The 16,253-nt window shown below is 39.4% G+C and overlaps 1 protein-coding gene across 2 annotated transcripts in view; it reads right to left on the bottom strand.

Moving 5' to 3' along the window:
• Positions 1 to 85: 85 nt before the first annotated feature.
• Positions 86 to 16,253, bottom strand: part of GNB4 (G protein subunit beta 4) — a 57,921-nt gene continuing 41,753 nt past the window's right edge. For both annotated transcript variants that reach the window (XM_041731542.1, XM_041731543.1), the window contains exons 9-10: positions 6,237 to 6,453; positions 86 to 4,294 (exon numbers count right to left, since the gene is read on the bottom strand). In XM_041731542.1, the coding sequence (XP_041587476.1) occupies positions 4,188 to 4,294; positions 6,237 to 6,453 (324 nt within the window). In that variant the 3' untranslated portion in view covers positions 86 to 4,187. The remainder of the gene's footprint in view (positions 4,295 to 6,236; positions 6,454 to 16,253) is intronic.

Below are 16,253 nucleotides of genomic sequence, written 5' to 3'. Positions count from 1 at the left end.
TACAGCATTCACAGTGGTAAAGAATGTTTACTTCTGAGGCTTAATTTTTAATGTGATTTTAAAAATTAAAGCCTGCTACATGAAATCTGGTTAAAAGCACTTTATTGATTACAATATCAATTCACAGCAACATTTCACAGAGCTACTGTACAAATAAAGGAATGAATCATTGTGCAAGAAAGAACCAATACTATTAAGTCACGGTACAAGTCCATAGTTTGCTTTAAAGCTTTTATAAGAGCTTTAATCTATGTTCACCTTTCCCACAGTCATACTACTGACATTCAGAGTCAATTGGCTACAAGTTTATAGAAACCACTGTAGGTGAAGAAAAACATTTTAATCGGCTTTAAAAACCCACTTCTGTGGATGCTTTTGGATAAGAATATGCAAATCTAAGTGTTCAGATGCTTCTTCGAAAACAACAGAATAGAGCACCATTGTATAAAAGACAAAAGGCTTGAAATATCTACCAAGTATCACTGAAGTTCCATTAATTAAAAAATAAATATGTAAGATTTTGTTGAACACTTAACACCAGTTGAAACACGAAACCCAATTTTTTCATGATGCTGCATTATAACTTTTATAGGATTAGTAATTTAAGAAAAAAGACTCAGGAAATTTTATCATCATGCAAACAAATCTGCTAAATACAAGGTGTACCATCAATCTGTGACCAAAATGTTTTAAAAATACACTGCTAGCTTAGACATTGAGCTACAAACCATTTTAAGGAGTACCTATTATAACCAATATTTTTAGAATACCACAAAATTTAAGGCAACCCTAACAGGAAGAAAAACTAGTAAATTTGAAACAATTCACCTACTTAATCTAATTTAAAATGCCAATTTTCTTCACTGTGCTACTCTTTCTCACGAGAAAGATGGTCTAACCTTGAGGGTGTTTAAAAACTTCTAACAGGAGGTAAGAGTTTAAAATTTTGCTTTTCATAAGGGCAAAAGGGAAATTTGAAGCTGAATATAGTACTTGATTTAAAAGCAACTATTTTTAAGCATGACTTCTACCCTAAAGATTCTAGAGAATATTGTGAAAATGATAGGCCCATTTAGAAGATTGCTTAATCAGTTTCCTTAAGTTTAAACATCAAGAGAAACCACAAGTATTCAACTGCCTTGTAATTTAAAATGTGAAACATTAAACAGTAATCAAAGCATAAAATTTCCCTGAATGCTTTCACTTTAAAAAGGTTAAAGTTATTAAATCTAAGACCGCAATAGTGTTGGAGAAAGTCAGTTATAATATTGGCACAGTATGTTTTAGCAATAAAAATTCCATTGTCACCTGGAGAAATCAAGATCCATTTCTCTTAACAGATTAATTAACACATTCCAGAAGCACCTACATCTATATGTCTAGACTAGTTTACTATCCCTCGTGCAGTATCCATTTAGCTGAGTCTACATTAAAATAAGGAAAATGGCCTATTAGACTCTTGAAATAGTAAACCCAAATTTTTGCCTCTGTGAAGATGGAACTCAATGTGGTGCTAGGAACCATGGCATCACAACTAGAAAAATCTGAGTAGGTAGGGAGGGACCTTCGATATTCAGTCTAAACCTTAATACAGCTGCCAAAAATGAGGCCTGCCTCAAGGTGGAGAGGTCCTTGCTATCAGCTTTTGGGATGAAAAGCTGAACCACATGGCAGTCACTACCACTTTTTAGAGAAGAATATGTTCTCTTATTCTTGCCAGATCTGGGAAAAGGAAAAACCACCCCACTCTTTATAGATTCAAACATGCTGAGGCATATAGTATGTTTAAATGTTTCTTATAAGGTAAAAGCAAATAGGCACCAGATAAATGCAACAATCTTGATACACATTCTTTAAAACTAGTACTACTACATTACTCTTACTGGTTACAAGTCTTATGCACAATACTTAAGACTATCAGCTGAACTCAAACTGCAATAAATATATTTAGCAATTGGAGCCTGTTATTACTAGAGAGCAAAGGTTTAGCTAGTAAGTTAATGTGGTAATGAGGTCACCATTTGGTCATAATGTGTCAACAGCCACCATAGTGGTTGGTTCATAGTTGTCCAGTCCATACTGAATTACAGGAACGGCTCTTAAACTTCTCTATAAAGACTTTTAACATTAACTCATTCTATCAACATGCTGAAGACCAGAGAATTCCTGTAGTCCCAGCCTCTCAAAAGTATCTTGTGATTAGGTAACTTTCAAAGCAGAGGAGATATTCTCATACATACAGTGTATGTGTGTGTACACACACACACATATGGCTGTTTTGCACATGGCAGAGGTGCTGCTTCAGCAGGACTGTGGAACTGTGACAGGAACTACTGAACTATACGGCAAACCCTCACCTTTTTGGGAAATGAATACTTTGAATTTAATGAATATTAAAGTTTCTTTAAAATAGTCTTGGCTTACCTCAAAGAGCTCTTCTTTATGAAAGTCCACAAACATTAATTGCAAAAAAAAGTTCATAGAAATCTTATGTGTTTATAAATATACATTCATGCCTGCCATCTATAATAGTCTTTTTTTTTTTGGTCCTTTATCTTAGTATTCGTTTATTATCAGCTGATCTTAAAAACGGGTACAGAGTTCATTATAGTTGATGCACTTACTAGCACATTCACAATATAAAAATGAAAATTCACAAGTAAAATTTGGGGAGTATTTAGAGTTATATGTGATCAAAAGTTGAGACCTATCTCAACAGTAACAGACACAGTTCACTAAATTACAAAAACAATGCACTTCTATATATGAGAGTAACCAATGACTTACTTCATCATCAAGCAAGACTAACAATCTTCTATTGTCAATCACTTAGCTTTAGTTACAGGAGAAAATACAACAGGAAAAGTATCTTTATTTGGGGGGAGGGGCATTCTAGTAATAGATACATTATTATCACTGACAAACAGGAATTGCTTAGTATTTTCCTCTGACTCCTTCGAGGACTGCTCTTGGAATTTTTCTTTTGGCTTTAAAGAGGAATCACTTGGATATAAGCATTCTTTGAGGCAAAATCACTTAGAAATCATATTATGCCAAGGGAAGAAACATTACAGAAAAACACAAAGTCTGAATGCTTCCTTTTTAAAATTTAAGTTGCAGATAATACAAAATCTGAACTGATGTAAACTATGAACAAATTCATAAAGCTACCTTGCTACACAATTATAACTAGTCAAGTCTAGTGACTGGTTAGATTTTACTCTTTCAACAACATAATGGCATCACCATTATATTTCCTATCTACATGTATATCGAGAACACTGGAGAAAATTCTTCAGATGCAAGGATAATCCAAATGTTAATGTGAAATAATGAGTGGACCCTGCGAACTCATGTCTAGAACATGAAATCACTAGGATAGCTTATCATTTACAGAGAGCTACTCAAAGTGTCACTTGATCATAACCACATTTTCTGAATGTCAACCATTTTTATGCAATTACTGCTAACAATACAAGAGTTTCTTATCTAGGTCTAAAATTTCAGAATGAAATCTCGATTCCCTAGCCTTCAGATTAGCTCTTCCTCCAAGGACTGAAAATGAGCACTTATTTAAATTCATAGGATGGCAAAGGATGCACCAGAAACTAAGGATACTCAACAGGGGACTCCCCTCAGAGGTACTGAGGCCTGCTAGCATTCTTAAACATTGACCAACCAGAAGCTCTTTTAGATTTTTAAAAGGGTCAGAAATCAAGGAGACTTTCTTCAAACGGAAGTACACACACATAAAGGATCACTTCCATCTATTACTGTGCTTACTTCCTCCATTACAAAACTGAAAAATGTTATTTCTTACATATAGAAAGTTAAAAATGTAGTTCTTAAAAAATGCAAACACAATCAAACATGATAACCGGCTATAATGTGTACATTCTGTCCTATACAAAGAAAATAAAGAATTTGAGTACAAGCAAGAATTTATCAAGGTTAAATTAGCTCAATTCCTCAAATTAATGAACTGGTCCTTTTGATGTCAGCAAGCACCCCTTGCTGCCACGCCCCCCTCCCCCATTTTGTAGTTTACTGAAATCTTTTTGTATATAATAATCTCAATAGAAAAATCTTCACCTGCAAATATAAGGTAGAATTTTCTTCTCACAGCAATAGGCTGTAGCACTGATTTCTCCAGATAGCAATGGAGAACAGAAAACCTGCATGTACTATTAATTCCAGATTCTAAGAAAACTGTCCCAAGAGCCTGTTGCCACAGCCATGCCATCATCTGTTACACCTAAACAGCTGACACGGTTGTCATGACCAGCAAGAACACCTGAAAAACAAAAGTTTAGGAAAAAGTTAACAGCAGGCAACTTTCAGAATTGAATAGTTATAGGCATAAAAGATCTAGAAGAGTATTTAAAACCTAAAAAGGGAGACTGGGTTCCAGGGGTAAGCTGGATGTGTGCACAAATACAATTATTTGCATTACATGAATCACTGACATGGACGTCAGCTCATGCTTATCACTTGAAATATTTTATAGTCATCTTATATCTAGGAAAACAGATGCATGTATACTTTATATAAGTTCATGATCCACCAGATGTTGCCATTGTGCTCTATGCTGTTTTCAAAACAAAATTTCGAGTGATAAGTAGCCTTTCATCACAACAATAAGAATGTAGGAATGAAGTTGCCTGATATCACTACTTGCCTTGCAGAAATACCAACATAACTTATGTGCTTTGTTAAACTGCAAATACTAAATGTTTTGGATTTAACTTATGAAACCATCCAACTCCTCTAGTTTTAGTTTTGTATATTAAATTCGTTTGATATTCAGATCACCACACGGGATAAAAACGAGCATTCCCAAATAATTGCAAGGAAAATGAGAAATGTAAAGATGTACAAGAAAAATTGGAATATATCAAATTCAAGAATTTTTTCTTTAATAAACTGTGTCTGAGTTTGCAGTAGCTGTACATAATGAAGCAAAATCATTTTCAACCAACCTCAGAAATAAAAGCTCACCGTGTCTAAAACTATTAATATTCTCTGTAGTATCTCCAGCACAGCAATGTTTGGCAATAGGCAAATGTACAATTACGGGTTGAAATAAAAAATGAGCACTGTGACTAAATACTCCAAGTCACACTGGAAAGGAAAGTGAATTAGCAATTCACAAAGTCGTCATTCAATTTTACTGTGAAACTATCAAGTTGAGCCAACTTGAAACCAAGCAGCTGTAGGGAGAGCAAAACTAACTCAAGCACATGCTAAAATACGGAAAACAAACACATTTTGTTATGGATGCTAAGTGATTCAATCCAGGCAAAACACCTAATACTGATTTTAAAAAGTCTTAATTATGTAAACACTGACTGAGTTCTAAATAAAATCCACTCCACATGGGAGACATTGAAAGATGGGAAGGATGTGGCTGTGGTGGGAAGACAGCCCTCAAAAGAGAACGCCAAGAAGTAAAAAATAATAATAAATTCAAAAAAAATGACTCATTCGAATTGTTTTAAAACTAGGCATTCTCTGTTGAGGGTTCAGCTTTAACACCACTCCTCCCAGAGCACCCCAGTGTGGATACTAAAAACCGTGTTGGAGTGTGCATACGTGCATGTATGTGTGCGTGCACACACACATACACAAATCAAGCAACAGCAACACGGGGTATTATTTAAAGATACGGAATAAATACTTAGGAGCTACTTTTCGGCACAGAAAACATGAGCTGGGGCCAGAGGACTGCTGTTTTGGTACAAGCCATGTACCTGTTTGATTCTCATCTGTATAATACTGATTCTAAACAATACTTCAAATGTATGTAAGTTGTTATTGATGGCAGTAACCAGTGTGACTTGATGCATTCACTAACATTCTGGAAGCTACACGGGAGAACTGAGCTTGGCTCTGAGGCCACCGTGGGTCTACGGACCGGCCAGGCAAGATCTCCAGAAGGAAGAGGATTCACAGCAATTACAGTGATTCCGGTCAGGTTAGAAGAAACTGTAACTTGGAAAAGACCACGCTGAATTTGATTCACTGTTGGTCTTTAGAGCAAAACTTACCAAACACGAGGACAGACAGAACTTGAGGTTACTGTTTGCAAAGTGGGGAAGTCCACAGGGAGCACGAATGAGCCGGGCCAGGGTGCTGGGCCGCAGGCTGCCAGAACCTCCTCCTGCTTGCCCCGCAGCGCACCCCCAGCGCCCCCAGCGCACCCCCACTGCACCCCCAGGGCCGACGTCCTCACCGACCTGCGCGATCTCCCTTCAGCGTGTCCCACACGTTGCAGTTGAAGTCGTCGTAGCCTGCGAGGAGCAGGCGGCCGCTTTTGGAGAAAGCTACGGACGTGATCCCGCAGATGATGTTGTCGTGGGAGTAGAGCAGCAGCTCCTGGTCGGCGCGGAGGTCGAAGAGGCGGCACGTGGCATCGTCGGAGCCGGTGGCGAAGGCATATCCGTTGGGGAAAAACTGGAAAGCAAAGGCGCGGGCCGTGACTCCCCCGGAGCGCACGGAGACCGTGGGCGGGCGCGGGGACGGGCGCGGGGACAGGGCAGGGCAGGGCAGGGCGCCGGCGAGCGGGTGGGGGTGGGGGTGGGACCCGGCCCGGGCTCGGGCGCTGCTTAGGACCCACGAGCTGGCTGCAGGCTCCACGGCTCCGCCCCGCTCCCCCACGCGGTTCATCAGCGGGTTTAAATCAAACATCACCCTTTACAGAATTTCTAGATGTGCGGTCTTGAACCCCCAGAACCCCATCATGAGAAATGAAGATTCTACGAAAGAGCATAAGCCACCCCAGGCAGGCTAGTGGGAAACCACGCCTCAGTGGTGGGCCAGTCGCCTTCCCTCAGAATCTGCCACTACTACTCAACGTGGATTTTTTTTTTTTTTTTAATTTACGATAGTCAGAGAGAGAGAGAGAGAGAGAGAGAGAGAGAGGCAGAGACACAGGCAGAGGGAGAAGCAGGCTCCACGCAGGGAGCCCGATGCGGGACTCGATCCCGGGTCTCCAGGATCGGGCTCTGGGCCAAAGGCGGTGCTAAAGCACTGAGCCACCTGGGCTGCCCTCCAAAAATTTTTTTATAAAGAGTCTGTGTGTTTCTTGCTAAATGTATTCCTTGTCTCTTTCCTAATTTCTGTTGCTATTTCCAAGAGGATTTTCTTCCTGTTTTCTACCTGGTTATTATTGGTGTATATAAGAAAGTTATTGATTTTAAAGTAATTTCTGTAACCCAGAAAATACACCAAACTCTTTATGGTATCTAGACAGCCAGATTATATCACCTGCAAGTAATATTTTTTTCTACTTTCTAATTCAGCCTTTATTTCAGTTTTGGGTCCAACTATACCAGCTGGAAGTTTCACAACAATTTAAATAATGGTAATGGTATTATCACCTTGTTACCTAATATAATGAGAATGCCTCCAGTGTTTTCACTGTTAAGAAGTGCCCCCACACTCAGGATGATAGTGGAGGGAGGCAGTGATAACAGGCTAACAGGTTCTCAGAGATACAGGTACTTTAATGCTTTTAGGGATGGTTCAAGCCCAGTGGAGATGCTTTTTCCGCATCAAAAACAAGGAACTGCTTTTCCTTTTCAAATTCCCAAAGGAAATAGGGAACTTCTATCCATAATTTCCTCTATCTACCAAGCATCCAATCATTGGTCATCCCAGGCTACAGTAAAGTTTATAAAGGTGGCCCTTCTCTTAAGCACGTGAGAGGCTTCACCAAACCCTTAGTGACTACTTAGAGACGGATTCTGACCAAGATCCTCCGTTCTAACAGCCTGCAAGATACTCCGTTGTTTATTTGCAGGAAGTCCAGCAATACCATTTACAGACTCGATCAGCATGTGTGGGTTAAACCTGTCCTCTAACATGGACCGAAACAGAACTGTGCAGTAAAGGACTCCCAGCTCAGAACACCCAATCATCAAGAGCACCCCTTCTGCTCACTCTACGGGGCATGGCATGCCAACAGTCTATGTTCAAGAGACAGGAAGACCAGACCTCCCATTTTGCATAGGATCCTCCCCGTTTATGCCCTTCTCCTTGGCAAAATTAGTAACAGCATTCTTTCACTCTCAAAGTTTCACATTTCCTAGTTTGTATGATATATGCTCAGTTTATCAATATGATGAACCAGTTTTAATTGCCTGGGAGCTTAAGATGGCCCCCAGAACTAGAGGAAATATTTAAATGCATCTGGCAGATTTAACATACAAAGGAAAGTGTGTGTGATGTTGGCAGTTTATTTAAGTTGCATTTCTTTTTAATAACAGAGAAGAGCTTTCTAGTACCAAAAATTTTTCATTTTTTAAAAATGGTTGTTTGCTTTTTATCAGATATCTTTTAGTATCCAAAATACTGACAAAATGATTTGGTAAAATTTATTAATAGATTTCCTAATATCAAATCATTCTTCCATTCCTAGAATTTTTACTTGATTTTTTTTTTACTTTGATATGTTGTTGATTTGATTTGTAATTAGTCCAAAGATGCTTTTTTTAAAATATTTTATTCTTTTAATTTTTACTTATTTAAAAAGATTTTATCTATTCATGAGACACACAGAAAGAAAGGCAGAGACACAGGCAGAGGGAGAAGCAGGCTCCCTGCAAGGAGCCCGATTCAGGACTTGATCCCAGGACCACAACCTGAGCCAAAGGTAGACACTCAACCACTGAACCAACCAGGGGCCCTATAAGATGCTTTTATCTAGTTTGGAGAGAGACCCTTTCTTGTGTTTTGGTGTAACGGTTAATGCTAGTTTGAGACACTAAACTGGGCAACTCTTAATCTTTTCCTTTGTTCAGGAACAGTTTTAATAGTGCTGAAATTTCTGTTCCTTCAAAGTAGGAGTAATTTGCCAATAAACTATATAATTCTGAAATTTTAATTAAAAATAGTTTTAAAAAAACTATCAAGCTATTCAAGTTTTCACTTACTGAATCAGTTTTGGAAAACTGACTGAGAATTACCATAAGTTACATATTTCTAATGATTTTTTAAATCTTTAATAAAAATCTTTTGTAAGTAATATAACCCCTACTCTTAATTTTGTGTATCTACATTTATCCTTCTTAAGTTTACCAGAGATTTAATCAAGTCTCAGAAAATTTAAAAATTCAAGTACTCTAATAGTTCTCCATTATAAAATCTATATTTGTTCACTAAACAAATATTCATTAAGCACCTGCTGTATCTATCATGCACAGTTCTAAATGCTGGTCTGCTTATACAACAGAAGTCAACAAAACTGACAAAAATTATTGTCTCCATGAGCTTATATTCTTGTGAAGCAGACCATAAACATGAAAAGCAAAGAAGAAATAAGCATGTTAGATCATGGTAAGTACTAAGGAGAGGAAAAAAAAAATAAGGCTGGTAAAAGGGCAAAGGGAGCATGGGTAAAAGCTCAGGGTGTCCAGGGAAGGCTTCACAGACAAGTAGTTACTAAAGAACACCCCCACCCCCACCCCTTCCCTGCCACCCTGGAGGTGAAGCAATGGGCTTCTGGGGGGGGGGAGGGGCAGTAAGGGTGACAGCTTCCTTGGTAGAAAACGTGCCAGTTGGGGGTAGCCAAGGAGGCCAGTGTGACTGAGGTGGAGTGAGGACTGGGGAGATCACAGAGAGAGGCAGCATGGATCACCGGTGACCACAGGTCCACAGTCCCCAAGAGGCCAATATGAACCCTTCAGAATGGTGGTTTTTCAGAACTTACAGTCATTCAGATTTTAGAAAAGGAATATGCTGTGTGTTAACTACAACTCCACTGGGCCTGGAGCGGCGTGCTGTGATAAACACAGCAGTGCAAGGTCAGTGACAGTCATACCAAGTGGGCTAAGTAAGGACTACAAACAGCTCCCTGCCACAGAGTACTCTATGCTACACTTAGGGGAGAAGACGTTTTTCACAACTTTCTGGATGTCAGAACTGCAGCTCAAGAGCTGGACAGACTACAGGTAAGGGGCAGAAGGTAGATGGTGGAGGACTTGCTGGTTCAGGTAGAGGCTCTCACTTCAATCCATATTTCTGCTTTGCTCCTTACCAGCTCCCTCCTCTCTCTCCCAGTGTGAACTGTTCTTTCCTCCGAAGTCCTGAGCTATTCACTTCAGATTAATGATTTCTTTAGTGGCCTGCTGTGCAATTGGTTTTTATGTTTCAGAACATCTGTACAGTGCAGAATGCAATGTTTATTCCATCAACATCATTAAACTACATTTTTCAAATCCTTAATCTTTTTTCTTGCCTACTTAGGATATCAATACCTCAAAGGTGTATATGAAAGTCTCCTCCTTGATGGCTTTTGGTACTTCGACTCATAGAAATATAGTAATATTACTATAGATTTCTTTTAAGTTTATCGTTTGCCCATTCTTTCATTTTTACTGTTAGCTTTCCTGGGCCATTTAGCTTGAGATGAAGCTCTTGTAAACAACATAACAGTTTGACTAATGATGTAACTTTTAATAGTGGCGACCATTTACATTTATTGTCTTAAGTTATTATATGTGGTCTTAATCTCTTATCCTATGTTATATTTACTGGAATTTTCCCTCCCCATCAAAAAATATGACCTCTGATAATTAAAATTCTTGGGTCACAGTATTTCTCCCTCAACACTAAGTGGGTATTGTTCAGAAGCTTTCCAGCCCTGTCTGTTATGCAAAAGTGTGAGGCTAGCCTTTTTTTTTTTTTTTTGACCTTTTGTATCTAGGTAACCTACTTTTCATTTTGAATATTTCTAGAATTGTTTTTCCTTATGTCTTGATATCTTAAATTCAAAAGGATGTCTGTTGGTCTTTTTAAATTACTTTTAAATACTGGGGAAGCAAAAAAAAAAATACTGGGGAAGCCCTTTTGTTTTCACTCTTCAGTTCTTTTTTTATTTTTTTTTTATTTTTTTTTATTATTATTTTTTTATTTATGATAGTCACAGAGAGAGAGAGAGAGAGAGAGGCAGAGACACAGGCAGAGGGAGAAGCAGGCTCCATGCACCGGGAGCCCGATGTGGGATTCGATCCCGGGTCTCCAGGATCGCGCCCTGGGCCAAAGACAGGCGCCAAACCGCTGCGCCACCCAGGGATCCCTCTTCAGTTCTTTTTTAAAAAATTATTTCTTTGATATCCTTCTGCTTTCAGCCAAAAGGGAGTAAACAGTGATTACATTTATCCCATGCTGATAAATTAATTAATTAGACAAAATATCTGAAACATGGTTCTAAAGACACCGGATATCAATCAAAGGAGACTGGTCCCTGAGAAACAAGGCACAAATGAGGTAAGCCACGTAATTGTCACCACCTTCCTCCCTGGACCTTTACAGGTCACGGTGCTGGGAAGGGCAACCCAGATGGAATCCATTGGTATCTCAGAGTTGAGGAGACAGCTAAGAATCCAGGGAGTCCAAGGCAGCTAGAGTTCACCAGAGAGCACCAGAGAGGACAACACTTAGTAGACAGAAAAGTCAGGAGATGATAAGGGGCCAGTCAAGTATTCAGATGAGTACTGATCACAGGTGTTTTTTTGTTTTTGTTTTTAATTTTTTTTATTTATTTATGATAGTCACACAGAGAGAGCGAGAGAGGCAGAGACACAGGCAGAGGGAGAAGCAGGCTCCATGCACCGGGAGCCCGACGTGGGATTCGATCCCGGGTCTCCAGGATCGCGCCCTGGGCCAAAGACAGGCGCTAAACCGCTGCGCCACCCAGGGATCCCTGATCACAGGTGTTTAAGGAAACTATTCAAGCAGAATAATTTCCCATTAAAGATAACAGGAAACAAACCTGATGTTCACCCAGGGCCAGGAATAATGCCTGTGCCTTGTGGCAAGAAGGAGAACCTCACAATTCACTGGGAAGAGAGATCATAAGGTTTTCCCTCACTGGTGGGACAAATTTAAGCATACACAAAGTGCTGCTCTGGTCCCACCTAACAAAACTGAAATGTGGGCAGCCCGAGTGGGTCAGTGGTTTAGCGCCACCTTCAGTCCAGGGCATGATCCTGGAGATGGGGGGATGGAGTCCCACATCAGGCTCCCTGCCTGGAGCCTGCTTCTCCCTCTGCCTGTGTCTCTATCTCTCTCTCACGCTCTCACTCTCACTCTGTGTCTCTCATGAATAAATAAATAAAATCTTAAAAAAAAAACTGAAATGTAAGACCTGATAGGATCAAATGATTTCCAAATAACTATGCCCTAGAACAAAGCTAAATAGTATTTATCTAAATACAAAATTATCCAGCACCCAACAAGGTAAAATTTACAATGTCTGGCATCACATCTAATGAAAACCAGACATGCAAAAGCAAGAAAATATGACCTATAATTAGGTGGGGAAAAAAAAATTACTCACCTGACACAAACCCCAGCAATGTCACAGATAACAGAATTAACAGAAGAACAACAGCAATGTCTAAGATTAAAAAGTACACTCTATGGGTTTAATGGCAGATCAGACATTGTAGAAGAAGTGTAGTGAGCTGGAAGACATATCAACAGAAACTATCTAGAGTGAAATACAGTGAGAAAACAAAACTGGAAAATAAAATGAACACAGCATGAGTGAACTGTGGGAACACTTCAAGCATCTTAATATACATGCATTTGGAATAACCACAAGAGAACAGACACAAATATACTTTACTGATAATGGCTGAAAATTTTCCAAATGGGATGAAAGCTATAATCCACAGATCCAGACACAAGAAATATGAAGAAAATTATACAAAGACATCATAATCAAGTTGCTTAAAAACAAAGAGAGCACCTGGGTGGCTCAGTCAGTTCAGCTGCCCCTCTCAATTTCAGCTCAGATCATGGTCTTGGGGTTGTGGGATCGAGCCCCACATCAGGCTCTGCACCCAGCCCAGAGTCTGCTTGAGATTCTCTCCCTCCCCCTCTGCTCCTCTGCCATCCCCCTGGGTCAACCTGTATTCTCTCTGAAATAAATGAATAAGATCTTTAAGGAAAAAAAAAAAAGGAGGAGGAGGAGGAAATCTGAGCATTCCTTTTAAAAACAAACAACAACAACAACAACAACAAAACAGAAAATATTTAAGGTAGCCAAAGGAAAACAAAGGACCCACTGTGTAGAGAACAAATATAAGCATGACAGCACATTTCCCATCAGTATCAACATAAAGCAGAAGACATTGGAATAACATCTTTAAAGTATCAACAGAAGAAAAAGAAGTGAACATTTTTTTCAAAAATGAAGGCAAAATAGGATATTTTGCATACAGAAAAGCTGAAGGACCTTAACAGATTTGCACTATAAGAAACACTAAAGGAAGCCCTTCAAGAAGAAAAATGGATGAAAATCTGAATCTATAAACAAAAGAATGAGAAGCACAGAAAATGGTAAGTAACTATGTTAGTAAACAAAAAGACTTTATTTTTTAAATCTCCCTAAAAGGCATCAGCTCCTTTTTTAAAAAATTTTGAGAGAGAGAAAGAATGAACCAACAGGAGGGGTGGAGAAAGAATACTTCCCACTGAGCAGGGAGCAACCCATGGAGCTTGATCCCAGGACCTTGGGATCATGACCTGAGCCAGAGGCAGATGCTTAACTGACTTAAGGCAGCCAGGCATCCCAGAGCATCCGCTCTTGAAAGCAAAAATAATACCAATGTGTTGTAGGGTTTAAGACATATAAAAGTAAAATGTATGACAACAATTGCCTAAAGGCTGGGACAGGAGAAATGGGAGAATACAGGTAAAAGGTCTTATGTGTATGTAAAACTGGTATAAGATCACTTAAAAGTAGACTGCCATAAACTATAGATGTATACTACAAATTCTCTGCAACTACAAACAAAACAAACCCCCAAAACCAACAAAAATCTTGCTAAAAACTAAGAAGGAAATTAAAAAATTCTTTTTTTTTTTTTAAGATTTTATTTATTTATTCATGAGAGACACAGAGAGATAGAGAGAGGCAGAGACACAGACAGAGGGAGAAGCAGGCTCCACGCAGGGAGCCTGATGTGGGACTCGATCCCAGGATGCTGGGATCACACCCTGAGCCAAAGGCAGATGCTCAACCACTGAGCCACTCAGGTGTCCCCCTTTTTATTTTTTTTTTAAACTCAAAAGAAGGCAGAAAAAGAAAAACAAAGAACAGGACAAAAGGCAAAGAGCGAGATGGTAGATTTAAACCTAATCATGTTGGGATCCCTGGGTGGCACAGAGGTTCAGCGCCTGCCTTTGGCCCAGGGCGCGATCCTGGAGACCCGGGATCGAGTCCCACGTCGGGCTCCCGGTGCATGGAGCCTGCTTCTCCCTCTGCCTGTGTCTCTGCCCCCTCTCTCTCTCTCTCTCTCTCTCTCTCTCTGTGACTATCATAAATAAATTAAAAAAAAAAAAAGTTTAAACCTAATCATGTCAATACAATAATCACATAAAATGTAAATGATCTAAACAATAAAAAGCAGAAATAGGATTCTATTTATTTATTTAAGATTTATTTGTTTGAGAGAGTGAGTGAGGGGCAGCCTGGGTGGCTCAGCGGTTTAATGCTGCCTTCAGCCCAGGGCGTGATCCTGGAGACCCAGGATGGAGTCCCACATAGGGCTCTCTGCATGGAGCCTGCTTCTCCCTCAGCCTGTATCTCTGCCTCTATCTCTTATGAATAAATAAATAAAATCTTAAAAAAAAAAAAAAAGAGTGAGCAAGCAAGCACATGCCAGAGGGGTGGGGGCAGAGGGAGAAACAGACTCTGCAGAGCAGGGAGCCTGACCTGAGCCCAACACAGATGCTTAACTGACCAAGCCACAGAGGTGCCCTAAAATAGGATTCTTTAGACCCAACTACTGCTCTATAAGAAAATCACTTTGATATAAAAATATAATTAGCAAGTAAAAGCAAGGAAAAAGAGAACACCCATGCTTAGACTAATGAAAGAAAACTGGGGTAGTTCTATCAATATCAGACAAAAATTTCAGAGCAAATACCAGGGATAAAGAGGGACATTTTGTAATGATAACGAAATCAACTGACCAAGAGAACAGAACAATCCTAAAGGTTTATGCTTTCAAATACTCATTGAGGCAAAAACTAATAAATTGCAAGGAAAACTGCACTACACAATTAGAGATTTCAAAAGCCCTTTCTCAAGAACAGAACTGACAAGGATCAGGAAGGATCTAGAAGACCTGAATAATACTATTAACCAACCTGAGATAACTGTTATCTGTGGAACTCTCCATCCAGTAACAGCAGAATAGATTCTTTTCGAGTGCAGAAAATGACCAGGTCAGACTGTATTATGGACCATAAAACAAGTCTCAAGAACTTTAGAATCCTATAAATCATACAAAGTATATCCTTGGACCATAATAAAATGAAATTAAAAACTAACAAAAATAAAAATATCTAGAAAATCTCCAAATATTTGAGAACTATATAACACCTTTCTAAAAAAACTCAAGGGCAGCCTGGGTGGCTCAGCGGTTTGGGTGTGATCCTGGAGGCCCAGGATCGAGTCCCACGTAGGGTTCCCCGCGTGGGGCCTGCTTCTCCCTCTGCCTGTGTCTCTGCCTCTCTCTCTCTCCGTGTCTCTCATGAATAAATTAAGAAAATATTTAAAAAATAAATAAATAAAAATAATAATAAAATAAAATTAAAAAAACTCAAGGGTCAAAGAGATAAAAAATATTATTTTTTAAAAAGATTTTATTTATTCATGAGAAATAGAGAGAGAGAGAGAGAGAGAGAGAGAGAGAGGCAGAGACACAGGCAGAGGGAGAAGCAGGCTCCATGCAGGGAGCCCAATGTGGGACTTGATTCTGGGTCTCCAGGATCACACCCTGGGCTGAAGGCGGTGCCAAACCGCTGAGCCACCCAGGCTGCCCAAGATCAAAAATATTTTTAAAGAATTTTTAACTAAATGAAAATGAAAACACAGTGCATTCAAATCTGTGGAATGCACCAAAAGCAATGTTTAGAAATGAATCACTTTAAGCTTCAATATTAAAAAAGAAAAAAATTGTTTTCAAATCAGTGGGATCAACTTCTGCCTTACATACCTAGAAAAAGAAAATGAGGGGATCCCTGGGTGGCTCAGCGGTTTGGCACCTGCCTTTAGCCCAGGGCGGGATCCTGGAGTCCCAGGATTGAGTCCCATGTCGGGCTCCCGGCATGAAGCCTGCTTCTCCCCCTGCCTGTGTTGTGTCTCTGCCTCTCTCTCTCTCTGTCTATCATGAATGAATAAATAAATAAATCCTTAAAAAAATAAAAAAAAAAACAACTGAAGTTATTTGTTCATC

The sequence above is a fragment of the Vulpes lagopus genome, chromosome 17 (assembly GCF_018345385.1).
Source record: "Vulpes lagopus strain Blue_001 chromosome 17, ASM1834538v1, whole genome shotgun sequence".
Lineage (NCBI taxonomy): Eukaryota > Metazoa > Chordata > Mammalia > Carnivora > Canidae > Vulpes > Vulpes lagopus.
This window is presented reverse-complemented; position numbering and strand designations above follow the sequence as displayed.